At 41.6% G+C, this 20,985-nt stretch overlaps 1 protein-coding gene across 4 annotated transcripts in view; it reads right to left on the bottom strand.

The window, feature by feature from the left end:
- Positions 1–2,580: 2,580 nt before the first annotated feature.
- Positions 2,581–20,985, bottom strand: part of rabl6b (RAB, member RAS oncogene family-like 6b) — a 30,147-nt gene continuing 11,742 nt past the window's right edge. For 3 of the 4 annotated variants that reach the window (XM_031877337.1, XM_031877338.1, XM_031877341.1), the window contains 9 exons: positions 15,940–16,080; positions 13,169–13,274; positions 12,855–12,958; positions 9,770–10,155; positions 9,391–9,538; positions 8,154–8,357; positions 6,504–6,792; positions 6,171–6,357; positions 2,581–5,309 (listed from right to left, as the gene is read on the bottom strand). In XM_031877337.1, the coding sequence (XP_031733197.1) occupies positions 5,197–5,309; positions 6,171–6,357; positions 6,504–6,792; positions 8,154–8,357; positions 9,391–9,538; positions 9,770–10,155; positions 12,855–12,958; positions 13,169–13,274; positions 15,940–16,080 (1,678 nt within the window). In that variant the 3' untranslated portion in view covers positions 2,581–5,196. The remainder of the gene's footprint in view (positions 5,310–6,170; positions 6,358–6,503; positions 6,793–8,153; positions 8,358–9,390; positions 9,539–9,769; positions 10,156–12,854; positions 12,959–13,168; positions 13,275–15,939; positions 16,081–20,985) is intronic. The other variant, XM_031877339.1, reaches the window with a different exon arrangement.

The raw sequence follows: 20,985 nt of genomic DNA on the forward strand, positions 1-20,985 counted from the left end.
AATTAATCAAAATCATATTTTTTCAAAATAACACTTGTAGTACAACAAGGAGGAGCCCATTGATGTGTGAAGTGATTTTGGTTACACTACATTGCATGACAGTGAAGCTATTGAATATTGTTGTAGTAGGTATTTTCCGCATTGCACTTTGTAGACGGTCCCTGCGCACTCGTCTCGCAGCCGGCCGCTCATTGAGACCAATGCAGATTGTCCAGCTCGGAGGAGTCCGTAAAACGGCCCGTTTTAACTAAATTAAGGTTGTAGCTTGTTGTCTACCTCACTACGGTTACAGGGAGGTATCGTTTGTATTTTAGCAACGTTTCGTTAACGATTTATTGAACCGGGAAGTCCGAATCTGTCAATATCTTTCTAACTTTACCTAAATTCTCTTCCTGAGCATAACCACTTTCTGTGGTCAGATTATGCTTATTTTATTATTATTTTTTGGGGGATATTGCTTTTGGCAAGTAGGTACGTGTAAAACCTTCACCTAGAACTTCAATCTAGATGTTCCCTTGCAGAGTTGAAAAACTTGATGCGTACTGTAACTGCTTTATTTAGTATCAATAGCTGAAATAGATGTTAGAGGCTGTACGACTGCCTGGAATTCGTAATAAAATGTACTGATATTGTAATAAAGCCATTGGGCATATCAGGGGTACAACTGAAGTTTCGACATCATTTTAAATCATACATTGATTTAAATTTAAAGCATAATACATGTGCAGATTATCCATCTCAATGAGGTAAACGCATATTGTCGAAGACCTCATTACACAGTGAAACAAATCAGTACAGGGAATAAGGGAATGAATTGAGACAATTGTGAAGGTGGTGAAATTTCTTGTAATGGGTTGGCTACTTTTGTATTGTATTGGTAGGAGGTTATACCGTTTACTAGCTCTTTTATTTACCACTAGATGGTACTGCGTGTGCAGGTGCCTGTGAGCTACTGTATTGGCAGAAAGTGACATGTCCCTGAGCTAAAGCATGAGAGCCTGCTGAGGGTTTGGTGTAGGCAGAGCTCCAGCGACTTTAGCCTAGCAGTGGAGAGGGATAACCCCATCATAAAGCTGGCTGAGGGCTACTTTCACAGCTGTAAGTAGAGCTAGTAGATCAGTCTTCAATGGCCATCAATCTTGGCAAGGTACCTATCTTAAAGCCGCATTAATCATTTAAAAAAAATATTAACGTTGGATCAAATGACCAATTTGAAAGGTGATGGTCGTAGTGATTAACTACAGAAATGATGACCAGCTCTGTAGTCGGATCATTGTCTCTGTTTTGTCTGGTCCTCAACCGAGCTCCCATCAACCTCATTTACAGCCATCAAAGCGCTGATAAACCAGCTGTTCAACACCTGCTCAGCTGCAAACAGCAGACGGACACAGTCAGAGACTATAGCTGGAGAACACACCGGAGCATTAAGCAGCTAAAGAGAAGGGTATTTCCCTCAGGAGCTGGTGGAGACCAAAAACAGAGCTCAAAGAGACGTCAATATAGGACCTAGATACCGATACTCAAAGTGGTCAGAAACACAATTCTTAACAAATGCTAATACTGCTCTGTGTCTGGTGGATGAGTGAACAGATTCGCTAACACGACCACCAGAATATCGAAGGCGATTCACATGAGAGCAATTCATCAATTCGAGGAACATTTACAAAAAAACCCATTATAATAGGAAAGTATATAAATATGCTGGTTCAAAGATTTAGCATGCAATGACTGTAAACAAACTGTTTAATGCATTTTGATCAACGTGACAGAAGCAGTTGATAATGTGGGAAAACAGCAGACAATTGTTCACGATCATTTGCATGAATGTGCCAAAGCATTTGCAATGAGATAATTGTTTTTATGATGTGGAGGTTGAACAAGTAGTTTTGAGTTGTTTTATTTTACCCAAAATAGCGTCCTGTTGAAAATGATTTGGGCTTTGAAAAACTAAAGAATGAGGTAGACATGTACGTTTCTTTGCCATCCCCCCTGCGGCGGATATCTGGAGGATAATAAAGATAATAAATAATAAAGATGGAAAAATTAAGATGGAACATAAAAACACATGAAATCAGAGGAATGCAAGCAGAGACTAAACCAACACCTGGTTAATTCATAAACCAGGTGTTTATGTCTTTTAATTTGGCTTATTGAAGAAGTTTTGACAAACGCTAATAAATAGTTTTCTTGATTATCCCCTAATTGGTAAGAGTAAAATCAGGCAGTAAAATAAAACCCCCACATTTGATCATCGTCAAGGTAACTTGTCAAAGTGCCATCCCATTCGTATTTCAACTATTTCAAGCCCCTCAAACTCAACAACTAACCTGCTGACGTCAGTCACGTGCCCCAAGGGTTCAGGGTTTAAGGCCTTAGAGAGGGGACTTTGGGGATTGGGCTTTAGAGCAGCCTGATGACATCACCTGAGCAGAGCTCTGGCTGATCCACAGTATGAGGTTGCAGCATGATGAGGAGGAAGATGTCCTGGCTTCATTTCAGCTATACTTCTGTTTTTGCAGAAATGCACAGAATCATCCAAACCACGGCATTTTTTTTTTTTTTTTCAAGAAATGATCTTTATGAAGAAATAAGTTTGTATTTATTGGACAAACCAAACATGGGCAAACTCAGTGTAAAGATGGAGGTGAAAAATAAATGAAGGGTTTCATTCCAAAATACCACACATCCATTTGGAAACACCTGAAAATACATGTCCATCGTCGGTACTCCAGAGAGCAGATTTTTCCCTCCCGTGTTGGATCTTACTTGGTTCAATCATTTTATAGCATTTCAATGATATTTATGGACTTTTTCCATATTTCCACATTCCGTATGTATCATTTTGGAACAAAGCTCTTCAGATAAAGGATATTATTTATATACTTTATACATTCTTTTCTTGCTATACATTTAAGTCTCATGCTTTGCTTGAAACTGCACTTTCAGCATTTATCCTCAATCATATGATAAAACAAACAAAAAAACAAAACAAAAGGAAGAGCACACAGTATTCAGGATCAATGCTGAGTAGTTTCAACTTTGGAATATCAAACAATTTCTTTGTACAACACGTATGAATGGAAGATGGAGACCGTATGAAATCTGTCGAAATATACACATCGTTATTTTCTATTAGATGCAACAATGCTTCACTTGTTTGAAAAAATAAAAAAAAAAAAGGTGGTGGTTTATGGAAGATACCGTTTGTTGTTCATATCACCACGTACATGTCTTTAAACGCAGTGGAAGTGAACCATTTGTGTTTATAGGAGATATGAACAGCACAAACTCAGTTTCAGCGCAAACTCACGCAAACTAAATCCTGACGTTTCGCAACAAAACAAAACAACGGAAGCAATAAATAACACAAGGATAAAACAGGACATCTTGCAGAGAAATATTAACACGACTCCATAACACTCCCTTAGCCATATGGTGTTGTTGCTGTCAGAGGAGAATCAAAGGAAAACAAAAGACAAACAGATGTCCTGATTCACTTCAATCTGATAAAAGGCTTCAGAGATGACGGAGACTCCGTTTTCACTGATAAAAGGCAAGCGAACGCTTTACCGTAGGAAAACTTAAAAAATGGTTCACGAGGACGGCGGAACGTCATTCCCTCAGTCGGAGCTAAACCTCTGTTAAGGCAGTTGCAGAAAACATTTGTGTGTCGGCCTCAGGGTGAAGCAGAGAAAAGGGGGCCGCTAGGTTCGCTTGTAAACTGTTGATTTGTGCTAATGGAGCAGGAGAGTAACTTATACAAGTTATATTAACCATTCATGAAATAACTGGCGAGGACATACGGCTTTAAATGAGGCCTGTCAAGATAATCACGTTATCTACTTATCGTACGATGTATGGACATGACCTCGATAGTTTTTTAATTATCTACTTATTGTACGATATATGAACATGACCTCAACTATTTTAACGTTAACTTATTGAATGATATATGGACATGACCTCGATAATTTTTGCTGACCTCGATAGTCAGTTTCACACAGACTATGTCCACAATAAGCCTACTAATAGAGAACACCATTACACTTTTTTAGTGGAAACTGGTAATGCCAGGATCAGATTACACAATATTTGTTTCTTTCAAGGTGGTCACGGTCACATTAGACAATCGGAGTCATACATTTTGCTGTGACTTGGCCAAGAGACACAGAAGACTATAGTACACAGACTGACTCACTGTCCCAACATCATGGATCACCACTTAGGAGTTTTCAAACCAGGCAAAAATAAATATTTTTTCAGGACATGGTAAGGCGTCCGTGATGCTGAATTTTGTCTTCCACTTTGACACACTACAAGGGAAGAGGATTGCAACTGTCACATTTAATGCTTTCAAATGTAGCCGGCTTAGTGTGGACGTACTCCAAGAGTGAAGAAGGGAAAGTCATTTCCTTTGTTGTCGATGGCCAAAATTCTTCAATCAACTCAATCTAAATTGTTCCTCAGAGACAAGAGACCAAATCTGCCATTGAGCACTTGGGCCAAAAAAAGAAAAGACAGAACATGATGGAGTCTCTAAGGAGTCACTCATCACTTTAAGCATGCGCTCCAATGTTACACCAAACAAACTAATTCAGAACAAAACGGTGAGCCTAGCGGAGTGGGAGTGGATCAGTTGCAGTGTGTATCAAATCAAAGACAAAATGTTCAGCCAACATATTCAAACGTGTCAAAGTACAAAGAGCCAATCTGTGGCTATACCGATCAACATTTTTAATTTATGTACGTGTGGGTCTCCCCGCCGTTTGCTGTCGGCTGGAGTGGAAGTGACCACGGTAGTGCAGATGGGGAACTCAATCAGAAGGAATATACAGGTATCAGAGTCCTTAGTGATTTTACCTGGGTGTTGTTGGTAGCCTTGCGTATTGCGTATGGCTTGGAGATGCTTTATGCTCTTACAAGTCAAGGAACCAGGAGTTTGTTTTTTATTTTTTATAGTTCTTCATAATCCCCGTCATCTCGTTTGATCAACACTGCTCCTCCGCCCAGAAAGTCCTCCAACTCGTCCACTTCTGTTTTCTTGGTCCGGGACTTCTTCTTTTTTTCTTTCTCGTCTCCCGCTGCAGCTTCGTCTTTTTCCTTTTTCTTGAGTTTGTGTTTCTTCTTGTTCTTTTCGTCTTCCTAAAAACCAAAGAACACAAGTTATTGTGTTGACACTGCTGTCTTTTAGAAACGTTACAACTTACAGTGTGACAACAATAACAATAACAACAATAACTTTACCTCTTTGCTTTTCTTCTTCTTTTTCTTCTCTTTCTTGTCTTTGAAGGAGTGTTTGATTTCTTTGTCTGAAAGAGGAACAGATACACCCATTGGTTTGTGGACTGTGGTTTTAAAAACTTGAGTTTGGTGTTTTAGCCGTTGCTAAATGTGTCTACAATCTGCGTTTGAAGGATACATTCCGGATCTCAAACTGATTCAGCAGAGAAAACAGGTTGGGAAGATAAAGATAGAAGCTAAATTTGCAGATCACAGAGTAAAAGTGAACCACTACATCACCTGGTGATCCAGACAGAAGAGCATGAAATTAAGGAACAACACTGTTCCTGTAAAGACGGGCAGGTCTTTATTCACTGTTACTTTTATTAATGACCAAAAAATCTGCATGTGTCTAGACATTGAGTATACCTTCAGTAGCTAGCGTAGCATGGAAGTGCTAAGGCTAGTTAATGATGAGCTGACGTACTCTGCTGATGTTAGCTCCACAGGTCTTTACGTAGAAACGGAACGTTTTAGAAACCTATATCTCCTTCCAACCTCTCCGCGTAGCGAGTATCACTATTACACAACGTTCAACTAACTCCAAATCCACTGAACAAGCATTTTGGATTTTTGGATTCAACAAAATAATAATTAGCTTTGCAAAACCGAGAAGGTGGAGCAGCTATTGCCAACTTTTCTTTTTGTTGAATAAAGAATCAATTTCAAATTGAGAAGACGATTCTGAAGCGAGAATCTCGACACCGCACCAGCGAAATAAAATCGTGAGATTCCCAAAGAATGCCATGTGATATACTGACTCAACAAAGCAGATATAATGTTAAGTCACTCATCAGAACAACAGCTTATTTGTGGATACTAGTGTGGATTCTAATCAAAACGTCACTTCAGAGTTAGAAAGTCACGTGGACAGATACTTCATGACTTGCCTTCCTGCTCCTCGCTGCTGTCCTTGGCGGCGGGAGCCTCTTCTTGGATGCCGAGGCCAAACAGGTCGGTGATGTCCTTGTGTTTGAAGGAGATCACGGTGGGCTTCAGGGGTTCTAGCACCTTGGCTAACTGCACGTCCTCGTCAGAGAGGTCGGACAGAAGCTCGTCTCTGACCGGAAATATGGCCTGGGAAGAAAAAGGGTCAGTCGAAAAATGAACGATCGCATGAGGAAATGTTTTGATTTTTCCAAAAACTACAAAATAAAAGTTCAGGTTTTCTCCAGTAAAAAAAGAGCCGCGAACCGAGTCAACTTCAATCTACTTGACTTTACCTTCGTTATCTTTGGTGTGTCCGATGCTTCAGACTCGAAGTCGGGGTCATCCATGACATACGAGAGCATCTGCTGGGCCGCAGGGGCCTCGGGGTCTGTATCGGAGTCCTCGGCTCTTGGTGGGCTTCCCTTCTTCTTGCCCTGGTGTCGGGGCAGCTGCTCTGCTGCTGGGGTTAGAGTGAGGGAGATGGGTGCTGCGCTCTGGTCTCTGAGCTCTGGAGCTTTAGATGCCACCTTTGGTTTTGTGATGTAGATCACAGGCCTGAAACAGGGCGACATGGAACACGCACTGTACACATTTTTATCTTTCACTCCATGTTTTTCTGTAGGCTCTATTTGCGATGCCACTGGGATCTTTAGCTGCAGCTGTTGTGAACATTGAAGATTCTTCGAAAAGTCACAGAAGCCACAGGATCTCCACGGCTACATCGAAGTGATTCACGGCTCAGGCCATGCATTTTCTATTGCAATATATAAAGGTTCACAGAACATCCAGTCAAAAAGAAAAAAAAGAGACCGGTTTCTGTTAGTAACCACGATGATGTGTTTTTGTGGGCAGAATAATTCTCTGAACACGTTAGCCAGCAAGTTCTGTTGGCTTTGTTGTTGCTGTTTTTGTTGGTTGTTTTTGAACGATGGCTGATTAAAATATTTCTTCGGGACCGTGAGTGTTACTTGAGAAACATTAACCAAAGGGAAAATAAATGGATCATCATTAAGATGTAGAAACCAAGCATGCATGGTAAAGACAAAATGGGGGAGTAGAAATCTTGAGATGCCTACAACTATCCTACAGAAAAAAAACTAGCTATTCCAGCATTGGCAACAGCTGCTACACTGCAAAGCAACCAGGGATGCACTGATACCGGATATAGGTCTGATTCTCAAATAGCTGGATTGGGTATCAGTGACAATTGGCCGATCTGGTATCGGATACCATTATTTGAATAAATAACTATTCAGTGCATTTATATCCGTTTTGTTTTACAAAATTAGGAACGCAATGTTTAAATCAAGCCTGATGCTTCCTTACATTTAAAAGGATGATCCCGGAATCTGTATTGGGTCAGAAACAGTCGGTATATCCCTAAAAGCAAACCAAAGCAGAAGTTAGACTTTCCACATCCGCGAGTACGTGAAGGTCCGCGTGACGTAACTTTCATCCACAGACGGTGTATTTGAAGGCCCTGTGTTTTTCACATGTGAAGTGGAGGGAACTATTCTTTCCTTTGTTTTTGCCTCCAGCTAACACCGTGACCAAACCATGACTTCGGCACAAAAAGGGTCTATCGCAAAGATGCCTTCAAATGGAATAAAAGAGTTTGGTGTTTTTCACATGTGAAGTGGAGGGAACTATTTTAACTATTTTTGCTATACCGCCATCTCTTCTTGTTGGTGTGAACAAGACACAAGAGAAAAGGTATGCTGTTGTATTAAAAACATGAGCCCATCTGACAGAAAAAGGGCAAACGTGAAATGTGAATCTGCTGTAGCACGTCATGTGGAGAGAGATCGAAAAGAGTGCAACCTGACTACTGATGGGTGGTTTCTGATCTTGTTTTTTTTTTTGCTTTTACTCAGCCACATTTGCTCTACATCAACCCTTAATAACCACAACATATATACACGTCATTGTGAGAAAGGACTTACGCTTTCAGCTCAGGTTCACTGTCCAGGTCTTGGTTCTGTGTGACGGCGGGGGCTGCTGGACTCCCCTCATCCTCGTCACTGGTCAGAGTGATATCTTTGCTGGGGGGCAGAGTCTTCGGTTGGGGAAGGCTGGGCTCCGTGTCGTCGGGATCCAGCTCATCCAGGAAACCAGACACCATGGGGTTTCCTCTGTCCTCGCCGTCACTGGGACAGACACGAGACAGGAAAAAGGTCTTTTTTTAACCTTTACTCATTGAGAGAGGAGGGTCTTCTATTGTGAGCTACAAACAAACAGCCTGTTCGATACCAGGGGCCGGTTGCACAGAGACACTTAAGGCTTCAAGGTATTTTCTGCATTGAGAGAGATTCTACAGTGGTAAAATACTAGTTTCCATGGAGAGCGGTTGTTGGTATTGCCAGGCCATTGAGCCACAACACTGGTTGTTATATTTTCACGGTTGCTGACTAGCTGGATGTTGATTGGATGTTGAATTTTTTCCTATTAACAAACTTATAAGGTTCTTTTTTAAACTAAACACAGTTGACCAGTGGACATGAAATACGTTGTCTATTACTGACTGGAAAGATCAAAACCATAGTGCAATCATCAATTGCAAACGGGCGTCTATTCACTGGTCGCCGTACACATGTGTGTAAATCAAAGTCAAAAATTACAGGTCCTCTCTCGTTAAATGGCGGCATTTTGTCACCTCCCTGGCAGTAAGCCCGTGCCTCATGCAGCCATTGTCCAAATTTAGTGTAAAATCAATTGCTCATCGTTAAGCATATCCAATCCTGGTCTCGGAACAGTCTTCCGGATGCGTTCATTGCTTTAATTTATTGACATAAACTCAGCCATGTTGTAGTTACGATTTTTTATGCAACAGTTTGACTAACTTTATGGGATTTCTTAAGTATAAGACCAAGATAAGGAGAAAACCTTTAAATATTCAAGTGAAAACTTTAAGGAAAGCTTAAGATGACTTAAGGGTGTTTTGTGCCACTGACTATATTTTAAGGGAATGTAAATTTAAACTTTTAGGAAAATCTTAACTTAGGGTGTTTTGTGCATTTTGTATTGTAAATCTCGTCACATCAAAAATAAAAACCCATGTTGAGGCTATTCAAAAAACTGTATGGAAAAAAAGGAATGTAGAACAGTGAAACATACTCAAATCATCTGAAAGGATTAAGAAGCTAACTGAAAATGACACAAAAGCCTTGGAGGACATCTCACCTGTCGCTGTCCACAGCCGGTGCAGGCTGAGGCACCTTGGTTTTGGAGGGCAGGCTGTCCTCCAGGAAGCTTCTATCCAGCCTCTCATCTGGCACAAAGTCGTCCACACTCTGAACCTTAGCAGGACACACAGGTGCGGCTGGGTCGTCTGAGGAAAACAGAGACCAATAACTGTAAAATAAATTAATTTTGTTTTGCTAATTACACAATGAAACAGTGACATTCCAACACCAGCCAGTGCTCTGATCATTTTAAACTTGGTAAGTTTCAGACTAGAGGATGACAGTATCAACAAAGGTTGCAGACAGTGTGCATGTAGCTACAGAGGAGACGGCGTGTGAGTCTTTTACTGCTCCGGTAATCTTTAGAGAATATTTACCTGGCGCAGAAGCAGGAGCCTCAGCGGCAGGAGGTGAACCAAACCAGCGGGACATGAAGCTGCGTTTCTGGAGGGCGGACACTCCTGATGCGGCCGAGGCCTGAACGTGTTCGGGCGACTGGGCCGGCGGCTTCAACTCAACAGCGGGGGGACTTGCTGCGCTGACGGCTGTCGACGGAGGCGGAGGGGAGGAGGCGGACACGGACGGCGACTGCGGGAGCACTTGGGAAGGAACCGGGGGCTGAGGGGTGCTGGGGCTGGAGCTGCCCGTGGAGGCCCCACTGGGAGGGACGACGGGGGACTGGGAGCCCGAGTCAGGACTCTGACCGTTAGCGGGACCAGGAGAGCCGAAGCCCTTACTGCGAGACTCCAAGTTCTCCAGGAAACTGCAGGAATCACAATGGGGCTGGTTAATAAAGTATGATTCACCTGCAACAATATCTGAGGCTATTAAGACAGAGACTGTGCAGAGACTGTGTAAATGCTGCTCTTGTAAAGTCATCAGGAATATTTCAATTGTCTTGACGATGTTCTGTTCTTTAAGCTGGTTAATCACTCAAGAAAACCCATTTAAGTTAGAAGCTTGGATACGAACACAATTTCACAAATCTATTTATCATTTGCATTGAAAAACAGATTACTGATTATTCCTTTTACGAGAAATTAGCAATAAACTGAGATGGAACTCGTCTTTGTTAAAACATTTCACAGATTCAGCAACAGCTGCCCAGACAAATGTGGATATGTCCTTCTTAAAATGTTAACTTAAGAGTTTTGTGTCTTCTGACAACAAATAATTAAAATTAGTGGACATGTGCAAAAACTATTTTTTTTCAAATTACTGGTGCACACAATAAAGTATCAGGTGCACATAGTATACCACTTAGGGCCATTGTAGGCACAAAAATAAATAAAATAAAATTGTGAGCCGGGGGACAGGGGGTAATATGCAAAGAGAAAAAAAAAACAAATAATGGAATGCAAAACCGTGGTAATGCCAGCCGTGTGAATTTTGTTGCTCCAAAAGTGTTAGTAAGTAAAGTAGTAAAGTTATTATGGAAAGGTCCTGAAAGATACATATACATTTTCTTTCATGTTCTTTCTGGTATTACATGAACAGATTTAAACACTAATGATGTAGAAGTTACAGGAAAGTAGAGACGAACAAATTTGATCTTTGACTACACATAGGCGTGTCATATTTCAGCACAGCTGACACTAAAACCCAAACATTGACCACACTGCCCAACCATAGCTACACACTTAACACTTTTAAGGGACCGTGCCCAACTGTCACTGTGCCAAAACAACACAGAAGGCACAATTTCTTTAAAATGTCATTACCTCAGTTTTGCACTCCATATTATTTTCTCTGATAAATTAATGACTTTAATTTTAACAGACTTTAATAGAGTTATCTCTCTGAATATTACCCCCTCCCCCGGCTCCGTCATTTATTTATTTTTGTACCCATAATTGCCCCAACATGCCGTTGCAGCCGTGCTCGAGAAACTTGTGGATGAAAAAGCGTTTGCTCATTTCCCTCTGTACTCTATACACATACCCGCAAACTCATAAGAGGTAAAAAAGGTGACAAGCCCAAAACCCTGTGGGGGTGGGCGGGAGAATTGTATTTTAAATATGAGCTTTAAAATGTATCATTCTGGTGTATTCTGAGAAGAAAATTAAGTGATAAGACAATATTTACTTAAAGCAAATAACTAATTTATTATTCAGTTATTAGTATTTCAGCTGTAGTTGAACAGCTGGCTAGTTAGCTTTTTTTTTTCAATCAATATTATTAACCTTTATTTAGACAAAACCCATTAAGGCCGAGGTCTCGTTTTCAAAATGTTTAGTCGTATAACAACACAGATAGCAAGAGTAGCGAGACCCATCGCCTATACAAAAGAAAGTGATAGTTTTCATTGAACCCCGTTACTGTATGGCTTCATATTAATGGACTTCCACTGTTACTGTTAGAATTGTGGCCCATCTTCTATTTGCAATTAATATGCATTCAAACCAGTTCAATTATTTAAATTGAAATGATTTTCTACTCTGGCTGAGGTAGCTTATCAAGGGTAAAATAATACCTGCAATCTATACATACCTCTGCATTAGCAACCTGCTGAAATGAAGGTACAGGCACCTTAATTACTCTCTCTCTCATTACTTCAGGGCCCTTGGGAGTAACTGCACGTGGGACTGTTGGGACTGGAAGTACACTGGCTGTGGTCATTACAGTGAACAGTGTCTGGCAGTGTGATGAGAGGGCATGTGAGCCCTTGTTGCTGTAGTTTATCTCCTTGGAGCAGAGGCTGCATTTAGCATACCCTGCCTTATCAATGTATTTAAAATACTGTGACACCGGGTAGCTGTCCTGCTCTCCCTTCACGTCTGTTTAGACCTCCACCTTTATCCAGGCCCAGCTCCACTCACATCTCAGCCCTGCGTCAAGCTGCACTACACAAACAGCCTCCTCTTCCCGAAGCTCTTTGACCTCATCATCTCATCAGTATCTGGGCCTCATGTTTCGTGGTCATAAAAGTTATCACCACGAAATCGCCTCATTCTACTTTGAGCTAAAAAACAACCTGCAACCAGATCCGCCGGTGTGCCGGTTTAACGTTTAACGGAACACGGGGGGCTGCATGTTTCATCACGTTACGTTTTTTCCTCCTAAATTGCGATAATGATGAACATTAACAGTCGACAATGTTCCGCATGCAGTGGACGTTAACTTAACCCAGCAAGTCTTAACTGTAACAGTACACAACGTAACTTAAATTTTAACGGAGGGAAATGAAGAAAGTGTAGACATCTTAACGCTGATTGGCCAAGACTCGACACGTCACATCAAAGAGGTTTTATTGCGAAGATCACCACATCACCTTTCTCTCTTCGTCTCACTCCAATCTGAGAAACACTGGCTGGCCAGTTGACCCCCCTGAAAATAAAATCTCTACGGATCTACACGATTCACGTGGATGACATATTTTGATTTAAAACGGCGAATTTCGACAAGTTTGCAGGTATGTGTACAACAGTGCACGGGTAGACAGAGAAACAAAGCAGACAGTACATATCATAGTTCTGATCCTCAGTCTCCTGCTGGACACAGAGCTCCTCCAGGGTGGCATCCATGTCCAGCTGATTTGTCTCCAGCTGCCTCAGTAGGGTCTCTCTCTGCAAGCGTACACACACACACGCACGCACGCACGCACACGCACACGCACACGCACACACACACACACACACACTCCTATTAAAGTTAAAGCAGATTTATTAAAATCCTTATAAACCAGTGTACAGGACGGAAAACTAACAAAAAACATTAAATTATTATGATAGTAATGATGACAAATGAAAAGTGAAATGAAATGAAATTTGTTTTACCTGTAGCTGCAGGAAGGGGATGTTGAAAAACCTGTGCAGATATTTCAAACCAAACCCATTCTTCATTGAGGACTCGGCATAGTGGATGTAAGACGCTCCCATTGGTCTGTAAAACACAGGTATTACTTTCATGACAATTTCCTACAAATGCAGTATAATCCTCTTCATTGTATCAAAAACAAGATGTAAACACGTTAAAGCTGCATTCATTACTTTTTGGCAGCAGAACAAGCTTTAAAAATAACATCAGACATATTATCACTTTGTTAAGTTGGTGAATGTGTTAGCAAACCCCTCTCTTTACACACACCCAGCATTCATTAGGAGTCATGTGTCCACCTGATAAACGTCCAATAATCTCTCTCCTTTTAGCTCTGGTTTGGTCTCCACCAACTCCAGAAAAGAATATCTGACTCTTTAGCTGCTAAATGCTCCACTATGTTCACCAGCTGGTCTCTAACTGGGTTTGTCTGCTGTTTGAGTACTGTGGCTGCTGCTGGGAATGAAGTCGAGGAGAGCTGAGTTTGTGGGCAGTAAAACCAAAACAATTGGATAAACAGCTCTGTAGAGCTGAGGGAAACTATTATTGGCTGACAGTTCTATGTGGGTTTCATCACTATGAGCAACCTCTTTAAACAATTCACACAGGGATTTCATCCGCTGTTATTACAAAAATATTGATGAATGCAGCTTTAATAGTTTTATTAGGATAAGATCAGCATAGCTCCCGGAGGTCGAGCCGCAGGGATTTTCTGGCCTTTTACAGAGTCTGGCAGGTATCTGGGCAAACATTTTTATTATTCTACTAATCTGAGGGAATAATCATTAATCTGAGGGAGGGCATAATACGATTTGAAACCCAAATTATTTAATTGAAGCATTAGAATGAAAGACAGTTTAAGTTAAATGAATCAAGTGGAAAAGATCAAGGATCACACAAAATGGGAGCATTTTTTATTATTCATTTTTAGCTAGGGCTGGATAATGATTTTTCTCCATCAAAGGGCTTTCTCCGAGTCATTTAGTTCTTCCAAAACACTCTTGTTAAAATTGTCATTTCCACCACCTCTGACTATGCACACCTTATCACATGGTGTGATGCAGTCTTGTCCTCTGCTGATGCTGCCTACAGGTTAATCCAGTGGCGGGCCGTGCATTTTATACCTAGGCCTTCACTGTTGTCCTGCAGCTGAAATACCACCTTATTGATGATGGCGCCACAGATATTATCAGTTTCTAAGGCTGTAACTATGTACGTATTAAATGTACGTACCTATGTACGTATTAAATGTACGTAAAGTTCGGTACAAGACTTGCAATACGTTTGAATAGTACTAGAGCATCTGGAAAATGCAGAAGCTTATATTCAGGAGAATATAATGTTTTCTGCGCTCATGGAGGACAGTGGTTCTTAGCTGGTCTGGCTGTGGGACCCACCATCACTCCTTAACGACAAGTCACAAAGAGATCGTCTTATGATTTTACTTTCACAACTTGAGCATTGTACATACTGCTCTGCAGTGTCTTTCCTCGTCTCAGTCTCCTGTGTCATGGTGCATCTCACTCAGTCAGAATGCCCATATTTGATTGGCTGAGCTGCATCACGTGATGCGATTCACTACCCGACATGCCTCTGCTGTTAAGCTTCGTTTCACGATAGTCACGTGCTCGCCCACTGACCAATCACAGCGCACTCTGCACCTCGCGGCAGACACTGAGCTGCACTAATGCTGACGTCATTATAGGCCGGCGAGCAGGCTCTGATAAGTCAAAGAATACGCCCAACATGTCAAACTAAAGATCTGATTGGTTGAAGAATATGACAATCAACAATATCGTCCCCGTTCACTTAAACTGCAAATGGATGCAGGCCTCCGTCTCTGTTCTTACCTAGAGACACAGAGGTGAAATCTGATTGGATAAAAGCTCTACTTAAAACAAGCTGCACTGGAAGCAGAGCAACTGAGGAAGACAGTAGCTGTGCATTGAGAAAATAAGATAATGGGAAAAATATTTTTATAAATTATAATACATGTAGTGTATTTAAGAAAAATTATTAAATTATAAAATAGATATAGCTTTGTGATTCTGTTTAGGCCAGCAGAGAAGGCCTTGCAGGCCCCGACGGCCCGCCACTGGGTTAATCACAAGGGCGTGGGAGAATCGTCATGTAAGACTCGTAAAGAGGTAACTGTGCAGCCTTTATGATACTTCTTATTTACATCACATCTTTCAAATTCGAAATCCACCTTTACAGTCAAACTCCACCGCTGAATCAAGTCGGAGAATTGACTTTCAAATACAACGACTTGCATGTCAACTATCGCAGTGAATGTTTTAAGTTCCAATCCCCAACACTGGACCATTTCATAGAGATTTCCTAGATTTACACTGTTTAAATACACTGTGTCAAATGAGGAATACTTACGAGGACATTTCCACCTGTATCAAATCTTGGCTTTTTGGACAATATATTAGTTATTGTTAATGTACCATATTGCACAATTATATCTACATTTAAGTATTAAAAATTGAATGCTAACATGCTGGCTTGTTGAACTCTTTTGTTTGCACACACAAGACTAAACTATTCAGTCAGAGAGGTGTTGGGCTACTATACGCTTCAAAAACCAGCAGATGTCAGTGTTGTGGCCGCGTTTGAAGCCCAGAAGCTTCCCATCTTTTTTCGGCACAAACAGAAAAAAAAGCCTCAAAGCTTCACAAGGCTTCATCCGCCCATAGCTACCATTTAGCCTGGCGCTGATCTCTACCTGTTCAGTCCAGCGATCAGGTCTCTTATATCGTCGGGGAGGATGACGCGGTGCTCGCCCATGTCCCTGTGGTTGCCCAACACGCACACCGGCACGTGGGTGGGTACTTTGGGCAGCTCCCTCAGGATGTAGTTAAAAGTCCTGCAAGTGACAAAAACATGCATGTGTGGGTGGGCGAAGGAAACTTAAAAGATGCTCAGACTGATAGAAATGTATTCGTGAAGTCAGGCCGATATGGAATAAATCAAATGTCACAATGTTTTTGACCAAATACCTCAATATCAATATTGCTAAGATATCTTTGTGGTGCTTTCACAAACTATTCACACAATGAGATTCTGATAAAAAATCATCAGTAATCTGGATATTATGACGAACTGGGTAAAGCCAAATAATCAAACAGCTGGAACTTTACTGCAATGCAGCCCTTAACCAGAAGAAGACAACAATAATTGTTGTCTTCTTCTGGTTAAGGGCTTATTACCAATGGTGGGCCATCAGGGCCAGCAAAGCCTTCTCTGCTGACCTAAACAGAATCACAAAGTTATAGCTATTTTAGAATTTAATAATTTTTCACAAATACACTACATGTATTCTAATTATTTTTCCCATTAGCTTATTTTCTCATTGCACAGCTACTGTCTTCCTCAGTTGCTCTGCTTCTAGCACAGCTTGTTTTAGGTAGAGCTTTTATCCAATCAGATTTCACCCCTATTTCTCTAGGTAAAAATAGAGGCCCGAGGCCTGCTGGATAGCTTTTGCAGATTAAAGTAAATGGGGACGATATTGTTGATTGTCACAGTGTTCAACCAATCAGATCTTTAGTTTGACATGTTGGGCGTATTCTTTGACGTGCCAGAGCTACCGAGGTAGTCTACAAGTATGTCAGCATTAATGTGCAGCTCAGCATTAACGTGCGGCGTAATTGATCAGTGGGCTAGCATGACCGTTGTGACACTGAAGCAGCTAGCAGAATTTAGTAGTAGTAGTAACAGTTCAAGTTGAAAGATATGTAAGAAGTTATGACATTGACATGACATTTTTAGCATTTTGCTTGGTGTAGAAATTTTTTTTTTTAACCTAGCTTTGTTTTTTTAAGACTCAATGGCTGAAGGAGGAGGAGAAACAGATTTCTCAAGGACATTTTCAGTAAGAAAGGGTCAGCCAACCCCACAGGTAGCAGCGCTGACCCAGCCAGGAAAAGGATTTGTACGAACGGCATTCCTGGCTGACAGTGTTGGAGAAGCGTTGCACATTTTATGGCTAAGAATGCGTTTCATTTGCAACTGAGCGTCTTGGTGTTTGGAGGTGTTTGGAGCTACGCTAACCTGAGTTGGCTAACCAAGGCAGCAACATGACACCATAAAACGGCAGGACACTTACAGTGGGGCAAAAAAGTATTTAGTCAGCCACCAATTATGCAAGTTCTCCCACTTAAAAAGATGAGAGATGCCTGTAATTTTCATCATAGGTACACTTCAACTATGAGAGACAGAATGGGGGGAAAGAATCCAGGAAATCACATCGTAGGATTTTTAATGAATTAATTGGTAAATTCCTCGGTAAAATAAGTATTTGGTCACCTACAAACAAGCAAGATTTCTGGCTCTCACAGACCTGTAACTTCTTTAAGAGGCTCCTCTGTCCTCCACTCGTTACCTGTATTAATGGCACCTGTTTGAACTCGTTATCAGTATAAAAGACACCTGTCCACAACCTCAAACAGTCACACTCCAAACTCCACTATGGCCAAGACCAAAGAGCTGTCAAAGGACACCAGAAACAAAATTGTAGACCTGCACCAGGCTGGGAAGACTGAATCTGCAATAGGTAAGCAGCTTGGTGTGAAGAAATCAACTGTGGGAGCAATTATTAGAAAATGGAAGACATACAAGACCACTGATAGTCTCCCTCGATCTGGGGCTCCACGCAAGATCTCACCCCGTGGGGTCAAAATGATCACAAGAACAGTGAACAAAAATCCCAGAACCACACGGGGGGACCTAGTGAATGACCTGCAGAGAGCTGGGACCAAAGTAACAAAGGCTACCATCAGTAACACACTACGCCGTCAGGGACTCAAATCCTGCAGTGCCAGACATGTCCCCCTGCTTAAGCCAGTACATGTCCAGGGCCGTCTGAAGTTTGCTAGAGAGCATTTGGATGATCCAGAAGAGGATTGGGAGAATGTCGTATGGTCAGATGAAACCAAAATAGAACTTTTTGGTAAAAAGTCAACTCGTCGAGGAGAAAGAATGCCGAGTTACATCCAAAGAACACCATACCTACTGTGAAGCATGGGGGTGGAAACATCATGCTTTGGGGCTGTTTTTCTGCAAGGGGACCAGGACGACTGATCCGTGTAAAGGAAAGAATGAATGGGGCCATGTATTGTGAGATTTTGAGTGGAAACCTCCTTCCATCAGCAAGGGCATTGAAGATGAAACGTGACTGGGTCTTTCAGCATGACAATGATCCCAAACACACCGCCCGGGCAACGAAGGAGTGGCTTCGTAAGAAGCATTTCAAGGTCCTGGAGTGGCCTAGCCAGTCTCCAGATCTCAACCCCATAGAAAATCTGTGGAGGGAGTTGAAAGTCCGTGTTGCCCAGCGACAGCCCCAAAACATCACTGCTCTAGAGGAGATCTGCATGGAGGAATGGGCCAAAATACCAGCAACAGTGTGTGAAAAGCTTGTGAAGACTTACAGAAAACGTTTGACCTCTGTCATTGCCAACAAATGGTATATAACAAAAGTATTGAGATGAACTTTTGTTATTGACCAAATACTTATTTTCCACCATAATTTGCAAATAAATTCTTTAAAAATCAGACAGTGATTTTCTGGATTTTTTTTTTTCTCATTTTGTCTCTCATAGTTGAGGTATACACCTATGATGAAAATTACAGGCCTCATCTTTTTAAGTGGGAGAACTTGCACAATTGGTGGCTGACTAAATACTTTTTTGCACCACTGTACAAGCTACGGTGCTTTTGAAAACATTTGGAGACCCGAGTGGATCTACAACTCAATGAACACGTTCGCAGGAGGACCTCTGGCTGGAACTGAACCGCACCAATGTACTGTACAACCGAGTCATTAAACTCTTCATTAACAAAGAAAGGAGGATATACTTTGTCTTTAAGTGAACAGCAGCTTTGGTAAGTGAAGTGCTTTTGTGTTTTACATCTGTAGTAGCGTTACTACTGTGTTAATTTGTCTATGGTGTCGTTTTTATGATATGGTTGATATTGTTCCCTCTGATGTGAATAATATTTGAATGGCCCGTGCTCTTTAGTGTGCGGTGGAATACGTGTTTTAGCGCTGCAGGTTTGCTGGATTGATTTGTCATGCTTTGTGGTCATATACATATATGTGACTGGTTCTTGTGAGTTTGTTCTTGTCATTGTGTTAATTACATTGATTTTGACTATATGCATTGTCGGTTAATGACGAACAATGTTCCAAATCGGCAGAGAAGGTTTGGCAAATTTTTCATGGGCACAACCCACATACATAGCTCTGCTGCTCATCCCAGAAATGCATGTTCCTTACAAATGTGGCACCATTTAAAAAGGGAAATAAACAGGCTTTCCAACAGTATAAGATTTATTGCCAAGAAGCATTGTTACAACAAAGAAATAATCTACCAAACACAAATTTCCTTACTTTTTGTGCTATGTCTAAATGTTAAATAAAAGACTGTGTAATGGTCATGGAAATGAAAGAACATGCCCCCCCCCCCCCCAGTGTGACTGACTGATGTGGTGGTTTTAATAGTTTTTGGACATACAGTGGGTATGGAAAGTATTCAGACCCCTTTAAATTTTTCACTTTGTTTCATTACAGCCATTTGCTAAAATCAAAAAAGTTCATTTTATTTCTCATTAATGTACACTCAGCACCCCATCTTGACAGAAAAAAACAGAAATGTAGAAATTTTTGCAAATTTATTAAAAAAGAAAAACTGAAATATCACATGGTCACAAGTATTCAGACCCTTTGCTCAGTATTGAGTAGAAGCACCCTTTTGAGCTAGTACAGCCATGGGTCGTCTTGGGAATGATGCAACGAGTTTTTCACACCTGGATTTGGGGATCCTCTGCCATTCTTCCTTGCAGATCCTCTCCAGTTCCGTCAGGTTGGATGGTGAATGTTGGTGGACAGCCATTTTCAGGTCTCTCCAGAGATGCTCAATTGGGTTTAGGTCAGGGCTCTGGCTGGGCCAGTCAAGAATGGTCACAGAGTTGTTCCGAAGCCACTCCTTTGTTATTTTAGCTGTGTGCTTTGGGTCATTGTCTTGTTGGAAGGTGAACCTTCGGCCCAGTCTGAGGTCCAGAGCACTCTGGGAGAGGTTTTCTTCCAGGATATCTCTGTACTTGGCCGCATTCATCTTTCCTTTAATTGCAACCAGTCGTCCTGTCCCTGCAGCTGAAAAACACCCCCATAGCATGATGCTGCCACCACCATGTTTCACTGTTGGGATTGTATTGGGCAGGTGATGAGCAGTGCCTGGTTTTCTCCACACATACCACTTAGAATTAACGCCAAAAAGTTCAATCTTGGTCTCATCAGACCAGAGAATCTTATTTCTCATAGTCTGGGAGTCCTTCATGTGTTTTTTGGCAAACTCTATGCGGGCTTTCATATGTCTTGCACTGAGGAGAGGCTTCCGTCGGGCCACTCTGCCATAAAGCCCCGACTGGTGGAGGGCTGCAGTGATAGTTGACTTTGTGGAACTTTCTCCCATCTCCCTACTGCATCTCTGGAGCTCAGCCACAGTGATCTTTGGGTTCTTCTTTACCTCTCTCACCAAGGCTCTTCTTCCACGATTGCTCAGTTTGGCTGGACGGCCAGGTCTAGGAAGAGTTCTGGTCGTCCCAAACTTCTTCCATTTAAGGATTATGGAGGCCACTGTGCTGTTAGGAACCTTGAGTGCTGCAGAAATTCTTTTGTAACCTTGGCCAGATCTGTGCCTTGCCACAATTCTGTCTCTGAGTTCCTTGGGCAGTTCCTCCGACCTCATGATTCTCATTTGCTCCGACA

Source organism: Anarrhichthys ocellatus, unplaced genomic scaffold (genome assembly GCF_004355925.1).
Source record: "Anarrhichthys ocellatus isolate YVR2014 unplaced genomic scaffold, GSC_Weel_1.0 scaffold134, whole genome shotgun sequence".
Lineage (NCBI taxonomy): Eukaryota > Metazoa > Chordata > Actinopteri > Perciformes > Anarhichadidae > Anarrhichthys > Anarrhichthys ocellatus.